Source organism: Salmo salar, chromosome ssa14 (assembly GCF_905237065.1).
Source record: "Salmo salar chromosome ssa14, Ssal_v3.1, whole genome shotgun sequence".
In the NCBI taxonomy this organism is placed as follows: Eukaryota; Metazoa; Chordata; class Actinopteri; order Salmoniformes; family Salmonidae; genus Salmo; species Salmo salar.
In genome coordinates this window covers 54,592,470-54,605,639 of record NC_059455.1, presented here as the reverse complement: position 1 = coordinate 54,605,639, position 13,170 = coordinate 54,592,470, and the positions used below count along the sequence as shown (strand labels likewise).

The 13,170-nt window shown below is 44.4% G+C and overlaps 1 protein-coding gene across 3 annotated transcripts in view; it reads left to right on the top strand.

The window, feature by feature from the left end:
• Window positions 1-13,170, top strand: part of LOC106592074 (collectin-12) — a 133,729-nt gene that overhangs the window by 83,092 nt on the left and 37,467 nt on the right. For all 3 annotated transcript variants that reach the window (XM_045694578.1, XM_045694577.1, XM_045694579.1), the window contains exons 6-7: window positions 5,812-5,928; window positions 6,056-6,653. In XM_045694578.1, the coding sequence (XP_045550534.1) occupies window positions 5,812-5,928; window positions 6,056-6,653 (715 nt within the window). The remainder of the gene's footprint in view (window positions 1-5,811; window positions 5,929-6,055; window positions 6,654-13,170) is intronic.

Below are 13,170 nucleotides of genomic sequence, written 5' to 3'. Positions count from 1 at the left end.
CAAATGCTGTGCTGAACAATGGATAGATCACTACCTCTGTCAAATTACTATGTAGCTTAAAACCACTTGAGTGTCACCTGAATAATTCTTCTTAAAGGAATGTACTGGCAATTCTTCAGAGGCCACTGATAGCACACGCTGAAATCAAACGGAAGTACACGGGGCTGGACTTCCTTTGCGCAAGGCGGAAGAATTTCAACGTAACACAGGAAAAACAAAACGGCTGTTTTCCCTTTGTTAGCTTAGCATCTAGTGCAAGCTAATCCTACTTTGTACACTTTCAGGCATAACATAGGATCCCCTTCAGCAAGGGAAAGGTTTGACTTATAACGTATTATGTTCAAACCCTTTTCGCCGTTATTTTGACGATTTTTAACCGGAACGCTCAGCAAACAACGAAATGCACCGTGGTCTACTTGCGTGGAAATGCAAGAGAGAGAGATAATTATCGCTGGTCAAGCTAATATCTACTCAATTTCAATCGGCTGGCTCTTTGTCCTTGCTCGAGAAATTAATAATGACCGAGCCTACCCGCGGAGGCAGAAATAGCCCTTCGTTTGGCCAAATGCTCTATTTCTCAAATTTCTATAATTAGCTTTCTCAGCCCGAGTACTAGAAATGTATAGCTTACGCTACCCACTGGCTACGTCAGAGAACAACACGGAGGCAGTCTTCAGAATACACACACCACCAATAATTCCTGTCTACAATAATGTGTATAATAAACTGGGTGTAGTATGTAATCTGCTCTTCAGTTTTATATAGGCTGAATCAAAATGAAAGCATCATCCTTTTTTAGATTCCTCGCATGGGGCGTCATTAATGTCATGTCTTTGCTATGCCGGATTAAGTGATATGACATGCTATTATATAAAATCCTTAATCTGTAATTAATATTATCTGATTAAACTAATCATGTAAATGTAATTAACTAGAAAGTCGGGGCACCACGGAAGAATGTTTATGGAGCTGTTGTCTTCCAAATAAACTCTTAAAGACCTGGTAATCTTTTATATCAATAGCAGTCAATTATTAATCGTCACCTTATTCAGTCTCAACTGAACGTCGTAACATTCTTGGTTATCTTCACGAACCCTGGCTAACAAGTTGATTCAGCAATACAACATTTGGTTTTATTATTTATTTACTAAATACCTAAATAATCACACAGAATTACATATACACAGGATGGATCATATATTGATTACTAATTATGCCATACAAGGAAACGTCCCTGGGGGACAGAACCGATATGACGGATGGTTACACAAAGAAAGCGGGTTGGGTTTATCTTATGCATTCTAAATAACCGCCTATTTGGAAAAGGAAAATGCAAGAAATATTTACTCTGAGCTGCGCTTCGATAGATAGGTCATAGATGGAAGGCTGGGTTGCTCAACAGAGATCTTGTCCTTTGAAGAATATGTCTTGTGGTAGAATGGGTACGTTGTAGTACCGTCGTTGTGTGGTAGAATGGCTACGTTGTGGTACCCTGTCGTTCTGAAGAGATTGTCCATCCTTTCCTAGCCCACGTTTACAGCTGCTGCTGATAACTCGACGTCTAGGATGTATCACTTCCTTAGTGAATAAGAGTTTAAAGTTCTTACCAAGTTGCCGTACTATAAGCTCATGCTATATTCTGGCTGGTGTAGTCAAAATTCATCCTTCTAGCTTGTCGATTGTCACATCCACGTTAAAATTCTCCCATCTAAACGTATGGACATCAGTCCTCACACCACGAGGGACACAATGTTAATTTCGTTAGGTTGTAGTCATTCAACCATTTGCAACCAGAACTCACGCTGAGGTTGGCTTAGTTCTGTAGTTGATATTAGCCTTTTTAACGTATGGACAGCAGTCCTCACGTCATTGGGAAAATAAGTTGACTTTCGTCAAGGGGCTTTGTAGTGGTGGAGAGAAGGGCGTGTTTCATAGTTCACAACCAGGTATTTATGGGGGGATAAACCTCACCAACAGGGCAACGTCATGACACTACCCATGCCCTCCGTCACTAAAATGTCACAGATGCCATAACACATACCTTTTTCCAGCAGCAGACTATGATGGATAATGTCAAAAGCTGCACTGAAGTCTAACAAGACAGTCTCCACAATCATTTTATCATCAATTTCTCTCAGCCAATCATCAGTCATTTGTGTAAGTGCTGTCCTTGTTGAGTGTCCTTACCTACAAGTGTGCTGAGAGTCTGTTGTCAATTTCTTTACTGTGAAATAGCATTGTATCTGGTCAAACACTATTTTTTCCTAAAGTTTACTAAGGGTTGGTAACAGGCTGATTGGTCGGCTATTTGAGCTAGTTAAGAGGGCTTTACTATTCAAGTTTATTACTTCCCTGCCTGGGCTGATGAGACAGTGGATTGCGCAGTCAGATGGAACAGAGTAAATAGGCATTTTAACGTCATAGATTTAGCCGGTGGTATCTTGTGGAATAGACACCAGCTGGAATGCGCTTTTAACCAATCAGCATTCACGATTAGACAATTAATAATTGTCGAAACACATTGCTTGCTATAGATTTTTCACAAACATTCTATGAATTCAGGAAAACATGAAAATGACTTGCTTGTGCTCGCTTGTCAGAAAGTGTCATTCTTCCTGTGGGTGTATATGAACAGATTTTAATCAAATGTAATGTTGCTAAAACATTGTCAGCTCCACTAATAATGTGAGAAATTACACATTTAAACAAACTTACTCAGTCCGAAAGGTGTCAAGTCTAATGGTCACTGTAGTCTAATGCTTGGGTGTTGAGCTAGGTTGGTAATGCTTAGCCTAGGTATTGAGCTAGGTCGGTAATGCTTAGCCTAGGTATTGAGCTAGGTTGGTAATGCTTAGCTTGGTTGTTGAGCTAGGTTGGTAATGCTTAGCCTAGGTGTTGAGCTAGGTCGGTAATGCTTAGCCTAGGTGTTGAGCTAGGTCGGTAATGCTTAGCCAAGGTATTGAGCTAGGTTGGTAATGCTTAGCCTAGGTATTGAGCTAGGTCGGTAATGCTTAGCCTAGGTATTGAGCTAGGTTGGTAATGCTTAGCTTGGTTGTTGAGCTAGGTTGGTAATGCTTAGCCTAGGTGTTGAGCTAGGTCGGTAATGCTTAGCCTAGGTTTTGAGCTAGGTCGGTAATGCTTAGCCTAGGTATTGAGCTAGGTTGGTAATGCTTAGCTTGGTTGTTGAGCTAGGTTGGTAATGCTTAGCCTAGGTGTTGAGCTAGGTCGGTAATGCTTAGCCTAGGTATTGAGCTAGGTTGGTAATGCTTAGCTTGGGTGTTGAGCTAGGTCGGTAATGCTTAGCCTAGGTATTGAGCTAGGTTGGTAATGCTTAGCCTAGGTATTGAGCTAGGTCGGTAATGCTTAGCCTAGGTGTTGCGCTAGGTTGGTAATTGTTAGCTTGGTTGTTGAGCTAGGTTGGTAATGCTTAGCTTGGGTGTTGAGCTAGGTTGGTAATGCTTAGCCTAGGTGTTGAGCTAGGTCGGTAATGCTTAGCCTAGGTATTGAGCTAGGTTGGTAATGCTTAGCTTGGTTGTTCAGCTAGGTCGGTAATGCTTAGCCTAGGTACTGAGCTAGGTCGGTAATGCTTAGCCTAGGTATTGAGCTAGGTTGGTAATGTTTAGCCTAGGTGTTGAGCTAGGTTGGTAATGGTTAGCTTGGTTGTTGAGCTAGGTTGGTAATGCTTAGCTTGGGTATTGAGCTAGGTTGGTAATGCTTAGCCTAGGTATTGAGCTAGGTTGGTAATGGTTAGCTTGGGTGTTGAGCTAGGTCAGTAATGCTTAGCCTAGGTATTGAGCTAGGTTGGTAATGCTTAGCCTAGGTATTGAGCTAGGTTGGTAATGCTTAGCCTGGGTATTGAGCTAGGTTGGTAATGGTTAGCTTGGGTGTTGAGCTAGGTCGGTAATGCTTAGCTTGGTTGTTGAGCTAGGTTGGTAATGCTTAGCCTAGGTGTTGAGCTAGGTCGGTAATGCTTAGCCTAGGTGTTGAGCTAAGTCGGTAATGACATGGGAACAAAGGGCACATATATACAAGTACAATCAGTGGGAATAAGGGCCAGGTGTCCGCAATGAAAGTTCCAGAGGGATCCATGACAGGTACATGGTTCTCGGGGAGTGTGTTCTGTACCTCCAATCAAGCTGATTTGCGAATTTTCATTGACATTGGTGTCTTATGTGACTCACCAGCTGGATTCAGTCTTATGTAGCAACATTTGAATTTCTGTTTTTTACATTGGATAAAAGTAGATACTCAGAACTACAAAATGGTATAGCATACACTGCATTTGAGGAAACAATGGGAAAGTAATTAAGCTTTGAAAGTTGATCAACTTGTAAACTCACTTTTGAGAAAAACGTCTTTCAATGTTTTGGTACAACTATTGGAGAGCCCTTCGTTGTCTACACCCATTCAGCATTGTTCACACTCTCTTAAGCCTTAGACCAACCCATCTCTTTAAGGGTTGATCCAACCGTTCTGTACTAACTTCCAGACATCTAAGAGAGAGAGAGAGAGAGAGAGAACAGCTCACTGAACCTTACTCGCCCCATTGCTCTATCTGTGGTTTCACGTTCAGAGCGCACATTGGACACTCTGGCTAATGAGTAGGGTTGTTCCGAAAGCTCTAACCTCACAACTACAGTCAAACACCCAACTGGCTAACATTGGCTAGCTACGTCCTGACACATAATGAGAGAACACCCCACTCAGACTATTTTACTCCCCCTAGCAGAGCTGGTTAGGCTGCTTTCATGATATCCAGAGCGTTGGTAACTAACTGTGCTGCTGGCAACAATTGAATTACGCTTTGTTGCCGATGTTTACTGACACCAGACATATTCAACGTGTGTTGAACGTTCAAATGCATCAGTTATTCTGCGCTCTGGTACACTAAGACGATAAGAAATGTAGCGAGTTAGCTAGCTAGGGAAACAATGAATCCCAACGCATGACGTAACGTTAGTTAGCGAGCCAGCCAGCTAACGTTAGCTAACTGTACACTTTAACTTGAAATGAAAATACTGTCAAAATTAGAGTGGAGTCTTTTGTTATGACATGTAGCTAGCTAGCTAAACAATGGACCATAAACTCATGACGTTACTACCCTGCATGAATCTGGAGGTAGCTAACCAACCATGTTATATGGCTATAACTAGTCAAGCAAATGTGTCTGAGATACGAACAACAAGATCATACACATAACGTTAGCTAGCGAGCCAGCCAGCTAAAGTTAGCTAGTAAACAGTACACTTGAAACTTGATATTAGGTTTATGCAGATTTACTACGCACATTTTTTTTTTAAAGCCGCGTTCGACACAATTACCTAGACATACTGACCAGCTCCAATAGACAGAAGCCTGCTATATGGCAGACTAATCCAAACTCATCTCCCGGCATGTCCAGCCCACTCATTATCTCAGCCAATCGTGGCTAATGGGAAGGTTGCTCACTCTTTCTGTGGGTAAACCAACTAGGCTTGTATTTTAACAATTTTATTTGTATTTACAGATAGCATTCAAGTTTGATATTAAGGGACATGAAAGTTCACATGTTCGAGAAGGCATTTCTGCCAAAAAATGCATTTTGATGAAAATATATTTTTTACGTTCAAACGGCTCTCCTGTGAAGTCGTGACTTACGACATACGCCTAGTTTTCTGAATCGGGTCACATTTTTGCTTAGATATTATGGTTTTAATTTAACATTGAGCATCAATCAATGCCTACTATTAAAATATAGCTTCAGTCAAAGCCTACTATTAATATATAGCTTCAATCAAAGTGCCCCTAATGATATATAACTATGTTTTCCAGGTGGATATCAGTAGTCTGAACAGGACACAGGCTCAGCGGGGCCGTCTACTCAGTGCCCTGCAGCGCAGTGTGGAGGATGCAGGACAGGCCGTGCAGAGACTGAAGAACAACTTTCATGTGGGATTGAGATACCACTCCTAACCCTGACCACACCACACCACACTGTAGTCATTAGGATTAGTGTTATTATAATACTAATGATGATGTTTATAATGATGACGATGATTATTATTATTATTTACAGGGCCTGCAGCAGACAGCCAGACAGACCCAGGCGGACACTGATTGGTTGAGAGAGAAGGTCCAGAACCTGCAGGTGTTGACAGCCAATAACTCGGCCTTGGCTCAGTCCAATGGGGAGGTGCTGGAGGACATGGGTCTGCAGCTGAACACTCTGATCAATCAGATCAAGAACACCTCCTTCCTGACTGAGGGACACAAGCAGAGCCTGCGCCTCTTCGAGGACCAGCAGAAAGACCACGAAAACACCACCTCCTCACGCTTTGACGAGATGGAGGCACGCCTCGACAGCCACGAGGGGGACATCAACCGCGTAACGGGGAACTTCAGCTTTGCCAATCAGCTCCTGGGAATAATCAGCTCTGAACTGAACAGCCTGCGCACCTGTGCTGAGACGGTGACTCACCACTCTGACCTGCTGTTGGGGCTGAATGGTAGTGTAGCGGAGGTCCAAGGGGCCGGGCTGGAGCTCCGAGCCCAGCAGGATGAGCTGACGGACAGGCTGGACAGGGAGATCAACAACCTGTCGGTCTTTATGGAGGAGATGAAGATGGTGGACAGAAAACAATCCCAACTCATCAGCAACTTCACCATCCTACAGGGTAATAGATAGCATACTATACAGATGACAATACTATTAAATTCAATAATACTATAGTAGTTATCAGCAACTTTACCATCCTACAGGGTAATATATCGTATACTATACATTTATTACTACTATTATACAGTATATAATACAACTATAATAATCATCACCAACTTCACTGTCCGATAGGGTAACGAATAGTATATTATAATATAATAATACTATTATATATAATAATACTATCGTAATCATCACCAACTTCACCAACCTACAGGATAATATATAGTATACTATACATATAATTATAATATTATATAGAATACAACTATAGTAATCATCACCAACTTCACCCTCCTACAGGGTTACATACAGAATACTATACATATAATAATAGTATTATATAATACTACTATAGTAATCATCACCAACTTCACCATCCTACAGGGTAATATATAGAATACTATACATATAATAATAGTATTATATAATACTACTATAGTAATCATCACCATCTTCACCACCCTACAAGTTCATATACAGTACCAGTCAAAAGTTTGGACACACCTACTCCTTCAAGGGTTTTCTTTATTCTTACTATTTTCTACGTTGTAGAATAATAGTGAAGACATCACAACTATGAAATAACACATACGGAATCATATAGTAACCAAAAAAGTGTTAAACAAATCAAAATCAAAATCAATTTTATATTGGAGGTGGCAGCGTAGCCTAGTGGTTAGAGTGTTGGACTAGTAACCGAAAGGTTGCAAGATCAAATCCCTGAGCTGACAAGGCACAAATCTGTTGTTCTGCCCCTGAGCAAGGCAGTTAACCCACTGTTCCTAGGCTGTCATTGAAAATAAGAATTTGTTCTTAACTGACTTGCCTAGTTAAATAAAGGTTAATAAAAATAACTCAAAGTTTCCTTGATGACAGATTTGCATGCTCTTGGCATTCTTTAAACCAGCTGCATGAGGTAGTCACCTGGAATGCATTTCAAATAACAGCTGTGCCTTGTTAAAAGTTCATTTGTGGAATTTATTCCTTCTTAATGGATTTGAGCCAATCAGTTGTATTATTGTAAAGGACACCAAAAAGAAGAAGAGACTTGCTTGGGCCAATAAACACGAGCAATGGACATTAGAGCGGTGGAAATCTGTTCATTCAGACCAAATTTGAGATTTTTGGTTCCAAACACCGTGTCTTTGTGAGACGCAGAGTAGGCGAATGGATGATCTTCGCATGTGTGGTTCCAATTGTGAAGCATGGAGGAGGAAGTGTGATGGTGTGGGGGTGCTTTGCTGATCACACTGTCTGTGATTTATTTAGAATTCAAGGCACACTTAACCAGCTTGGCTACCACAGCATTCTGCAGCGATACGCCATCCCATCTGGTTTGCGCTTAGTTGGACTATCATTTGTTTTTCAACAGGACAATGACCCAAAACACACATCCAGGCTATGTAAGGGCTATTTGACCAAGAAGGAGAGTGATGGAGTGCTGCATCAGATAACCTGGCCTCCACAATCACCCGATCGCAACCCAATTGAGATGGGTTGGGATGAGTTGGACCGCAGAGTGAAGGAAAAGCAGCCAACAAGTGCTCAGCATATGTGGGAAAGACTATTGGAAAAGCATTCCAGGTGACAACCTTGTGAAGCTGGTAGAGAGAATGCCAATAGTGTGCAAAGCTGTCATCAAGGCAAAGGGTGGCTACTTTGAAGAATCTCAAAGATAAAATATATTTTGATTTGTTTAAAACTTTTTGACTACTAAATGATTCAATATGTGTTATTTCATAGTTTTGGTGTCTTCACTATTATTCTACAATGTAGAAAATAATACAAATAAAGAAAAATCCTTGAATGAGTAGTTGTGTCCAAACCTTTGACTGGTATTGTATATATTGTGGCATACAGCAGGTCAGCCACCAGGGTGAGACTCGTCGAGGCCTGGTGACAGACGGAGTATACATCAAGAGGCGATGGCTCCATCTGCTGGACGTGCCAGGTCTCGACGGGCTCTCCGGACAGGACTAATTGGGGCTGATTGGGGATTGGTGAGTAATCAGGGGCTGATTGCTCACCAGCTGTACAAGTCCCATAAAGCTGCCTGAAGGGCAGCACACAGGAGAGAGACTGGGGGACGAAAGGACTCCCGTATAGTTGAGGACGGTACCAGAGGTAACAGGAGGGAGTTCAGTTTTTGATCCCCACAGGATACAGCAAGACCCAGAGCTCAGAAGACGGTATCCCGGGGAGGGTCTCTTGGGGGAGACCTATTATTTTCTTTTGGACTATTATTTTAATAAACACCTTTGAAACTGAGCTAATCCTACTTTGTCCATGTATGATCAGTGTAAATGTTTTGACCCAACCCCCTGGTCTGCCACAAGTGGTGGGAATGCGGGCATTCTGAAATCGTGGTCAGATCAGGGTTGACGTTTACGCAGCATCAGCATGGACGAGTTGATAGCTCAGTTCATCCGGGTCCAACAAGCCCAACAGGCGGTTCAGGAACGAACGCTGGAGGAACAGCGGCTACAAAACGTCCACCTCAATGAGGAAATCAGGAAACTACAAGGAGGAGCGTCTGCTGAATTACATCCAAACGAGTTTTTAACCTCTATGGGACCGGCGGGACGAATTCGTCCCACCTACGTAACAGCCACTGCCAGCCTGTGGCGCGATTTTCAAAATCTTCAAAATCCTATTACTTCAATTTCTCAAACATATGACTATTTTACAGCCATTTAAAGATAAGACTCTCGTTAATCTAACCACACTGTCCGATTTCAAAAAGGCTTTACAACGAAAGCAAAACATTAGATTATGTCAGCAGAGTACCAAGCCAGAAATAATCAGACACCCATTTTTCAAGCCAGCATATAATGTCACCAAAACCCAGAAGACAGCTAAATGCAGCACTCACCTTTGATGATCTTCATCAGATGACAACCCTAGGACATTATGTTATACAATACATGCATGTTTTGTTCAATCAAGTTCATATTTATATCAAAAACCAGCTTTTTACATTAGCATGTGACGTTCAGAACTAGCATACCCCCGCAAACTTACGGGGAATTCGCTAACATTTTACTAAATTACTCACGATAAACGTTCACAAAAAGCATAACAATTATTTTAAGAATTATAGATACAGACCTCCTCTATGCACTCGATATGTCCGATTTTAAAATAGCTTTTTGGTGAAAGCACATTTTGCAATATTCTAAGTACATAACCCAGGCATCACGGGCTCGCTATTTAGACACCCGGCAAGTTTAGCACTCACCATAATCATATTTACTATTATAAAAATGTCATTACCTTTTGTTGTCTTCGTCAGAATGCACACCCAGGACGTCTACTTCAATAACAAATGTTGGTTTGGTCCAAAATAATCCATCGTTATATCCGAATAGCGGCGTTTTGTTCGTGCGTTCCAGACACTATCCGAAATAGTAAAGAAGTGTCGCGCGCTTGGCGCAATTCCTGACAATAAAATTCAAAGTATTCAATTGCCGTACGTCGAAGCATGTCAACCGCTGTTTAAAATCAATTTTTACGTCATTTTTCTCGTGAAAAAGCGATAAAATTCCGACAGGGAATCTCCTTTTCGGCAAACAGAGGAAAAAATCCCAAAGGCGGGGGCGGTCGGGGTCACGCGCATAAGCTAGTGTCTCTTGATGGGCCACTTGAGAAAGGCGATAATGTGTTTCAGCCTGGGGCTGGAATGACGACATTCTCTTTTTTCCCGGGCTCTGAGAGCCTATGGACGACGTGGGAAGTGTCACGTTAGAGCAGAGATCCTTAGTAAATGATAGAGATGGCAAAGAAGTTCCAGAAATGGTCAGACAGGCCACTTCCTGTAAAGGAATCTCTCAGGTTTTGACCTGCCATTTGAGTTCTGTTATACTCACAGACACCATTCAAACAGTTTTAGAAAATTTAGGGTGTTTTCTATCCATATGTAATAAGTATATGCATATTCTAGTTACTGAGTAGGAGTGGTAACCAGATTAAATCGGGTATGTTTTTTATCCAGCCGTGTCAATGCTGCCCCCTAGCCCTAACAGGTTAATCAAGCTAACAGAAGATGAAGACATCGAAACCTACCTCTGTACGTTTGAACGGACAGCTCTACGGGAAGGATGGCAGAAGTGGGCAGAAGTGGGACTGCCCAAAAGGCGTATTGGGACCTGAACGATGAACAGGCGGCTAACTATGACGGACTCAAACGGGAGATACTCAGCCACTACGGGTACAGCCTGGCCCATCGGGCTCAACTATTCCATGACTGAAGGTTCGTAGCCGACGCATCCCCCCGAGCCCAGATGAGCAACCTACTGCGCGTCACCAGGGGATGGCTCCTAACCGACGTATCCACCCTCTCCATCCTAGACAAAGTGGTCCTGGATCACGTCCTACGGGCACTACCCCACGACATGAAGAGGGCAGCAAGTCTATGCACTCCCCAGACCTTGGAGGGTCTCCTGGAAGCAGTGGAGATGCATCAGAACACTCAGGCCCTGCTGAGTGGAAGCCGGGCTGAGTCGGTGACCCGTTGAACCAGGATACTGAACGTGGTAGGAAGATGTCCATTTCCTGTGTTCACAGGGACACAAAGCGGTATCCAACCATATGGGCCAACATCGTGACGCCACAAGGGAACTGCCAGATGATGGTGGGTGCAGTATCAGAGTTTTGTACCTCTCCTAGTGGGACGAGATTGTCCTCTGTTTCGTGGCCCTGTGGGGGCACGAGCTGAGGAAGAAGGTACGAGCCGGCCGAAGACAAGAGCGTGGACGACCCATCACCTATGCGGCCCGGAAGCAAATGGTTGATCAACCTGTATCTATGTGTCTGGAGTCAGAGTCGGAGGGGGTGCCGGAACTTGACCCCCTTGGGGAACCACGGGAAGAAGAGCCCAGCCTCCCCCTCCTCGATTTCGAGGGGCCAGTCGAGACATCCCCTGGGGGCCAAATGGGACAATTCGGGACGGCCCAGTGGGAGGATCCTAACTTGAAAGCCGCTGCAGCCCAAGTGATAGCGGTGGATGGACAGCTACTTGCGGGGTGAATGACTGGTAATTCCCCCATTTCCAAATCAAGAATAACCTTTTGTATCAGGTGTCGCACCAACAGGGGGAACTTCGAGAGGTATTGTTTCTGCCCAGACGGTACGTGGGAACCGTTCTTCAGCTGGCCCACCTATTGGGGGCGCACCTGGGAATGGACAAGACCCGGGAACAGATCGCCGCCGGTTTCACTGACCCGAGATGAAGAGGGCCATGGAAGATTACTGTCGCAGCTGCCCGAAGTATCAAATGACTGCCCCAAAGGCACACTTCCATCGATCATCGAGGTGCCCTTTGAACTCATCGCCATGGACATAGTGGGACCCCTGGTAAAAACAGCACGAGGACACCAGTACATCCTGGTAATAGTGGACTATGCCACCCGGTATCCCGAGGCCATTCACCTACGGGCGGCAGTATCCAAGGGAATCGCCCAGGAGCTGTTCCACCTCTTTAGCCGGGTGGGCATCCCGAACGAGATCCTGACAGACCAAGTTACAGAGTTTATGTCCCGCCTAATGAAAGATTTGTGTGCCCTCCTGCAGATCAAGTAGATCTGGACCTCCGTTTTCCACCCGCAGATGGATGGGCACATCGAGCGGTTAAATAAAACGCTCAAACAAATGCTGCGGAAGGTCATCGAGCAGGACGGGAAGAACTGGGACCAGCTACTACCCCACCTAATGTTCTCAATCCGAGAAGTACCCCAGTCCTCCACTGGGTTTTCCCCTTTCGAACTCCTCTACGGGAGGAGGCCACAAGGCCTACTGGACCTCGCCAAAGCCCAAACGACCCCCTTACGCAGCGTGGTAGAGAACGTGGAGACGATGAGGGAGCGGATGACAGCCATATGGCCAGTCGTGAGGGAACATATGGAGAAGGCCCAACGTGCCCAAGCCCAGGTTTAAAATCGGGGAGCCCACCCCCGAGAATTCTACGTGGGAGACAGGGTGTTGGTCTTAATCCCCACGACCGACAGTAAGTTCCTGGCAACATGGCACGGGCCATACGAGGTGATCGAGAAGCTGGGACCTGTTAATTACCGCATACGGCAGCTGGGGAGACAGAAACCCCAACAGATTTACCACGTGAACCTGTTGAAGAAGTGGCACGAGAGGACAGCCTTGGCCGTGTTATGGTCGGGACCCAGGATGCCAACGGTACCAGTGGTGGTGCCAAGCAATGAGGACCTCGACCCAGCCCAGAAGCAAGAGTTCAGGGAGCTCATCGATCGGGAACACAGCAGTGTTCTCCGAGAAGCCGGGCCGCACAACCCTCATTGAACACCACATCCGTACCCGGCCAGGGGAAACGGTACGAAAGAGGCCATATTGGAAACAGGAAGAGGAGGCTATGCTGAGGATGGGGGTCATTGAAGAGTCTCACAGTGCATGGTGCAGCCCCATTGTGTTGGTGCCCAAACCGGATGGTAGCCTGCGCTTCTGTA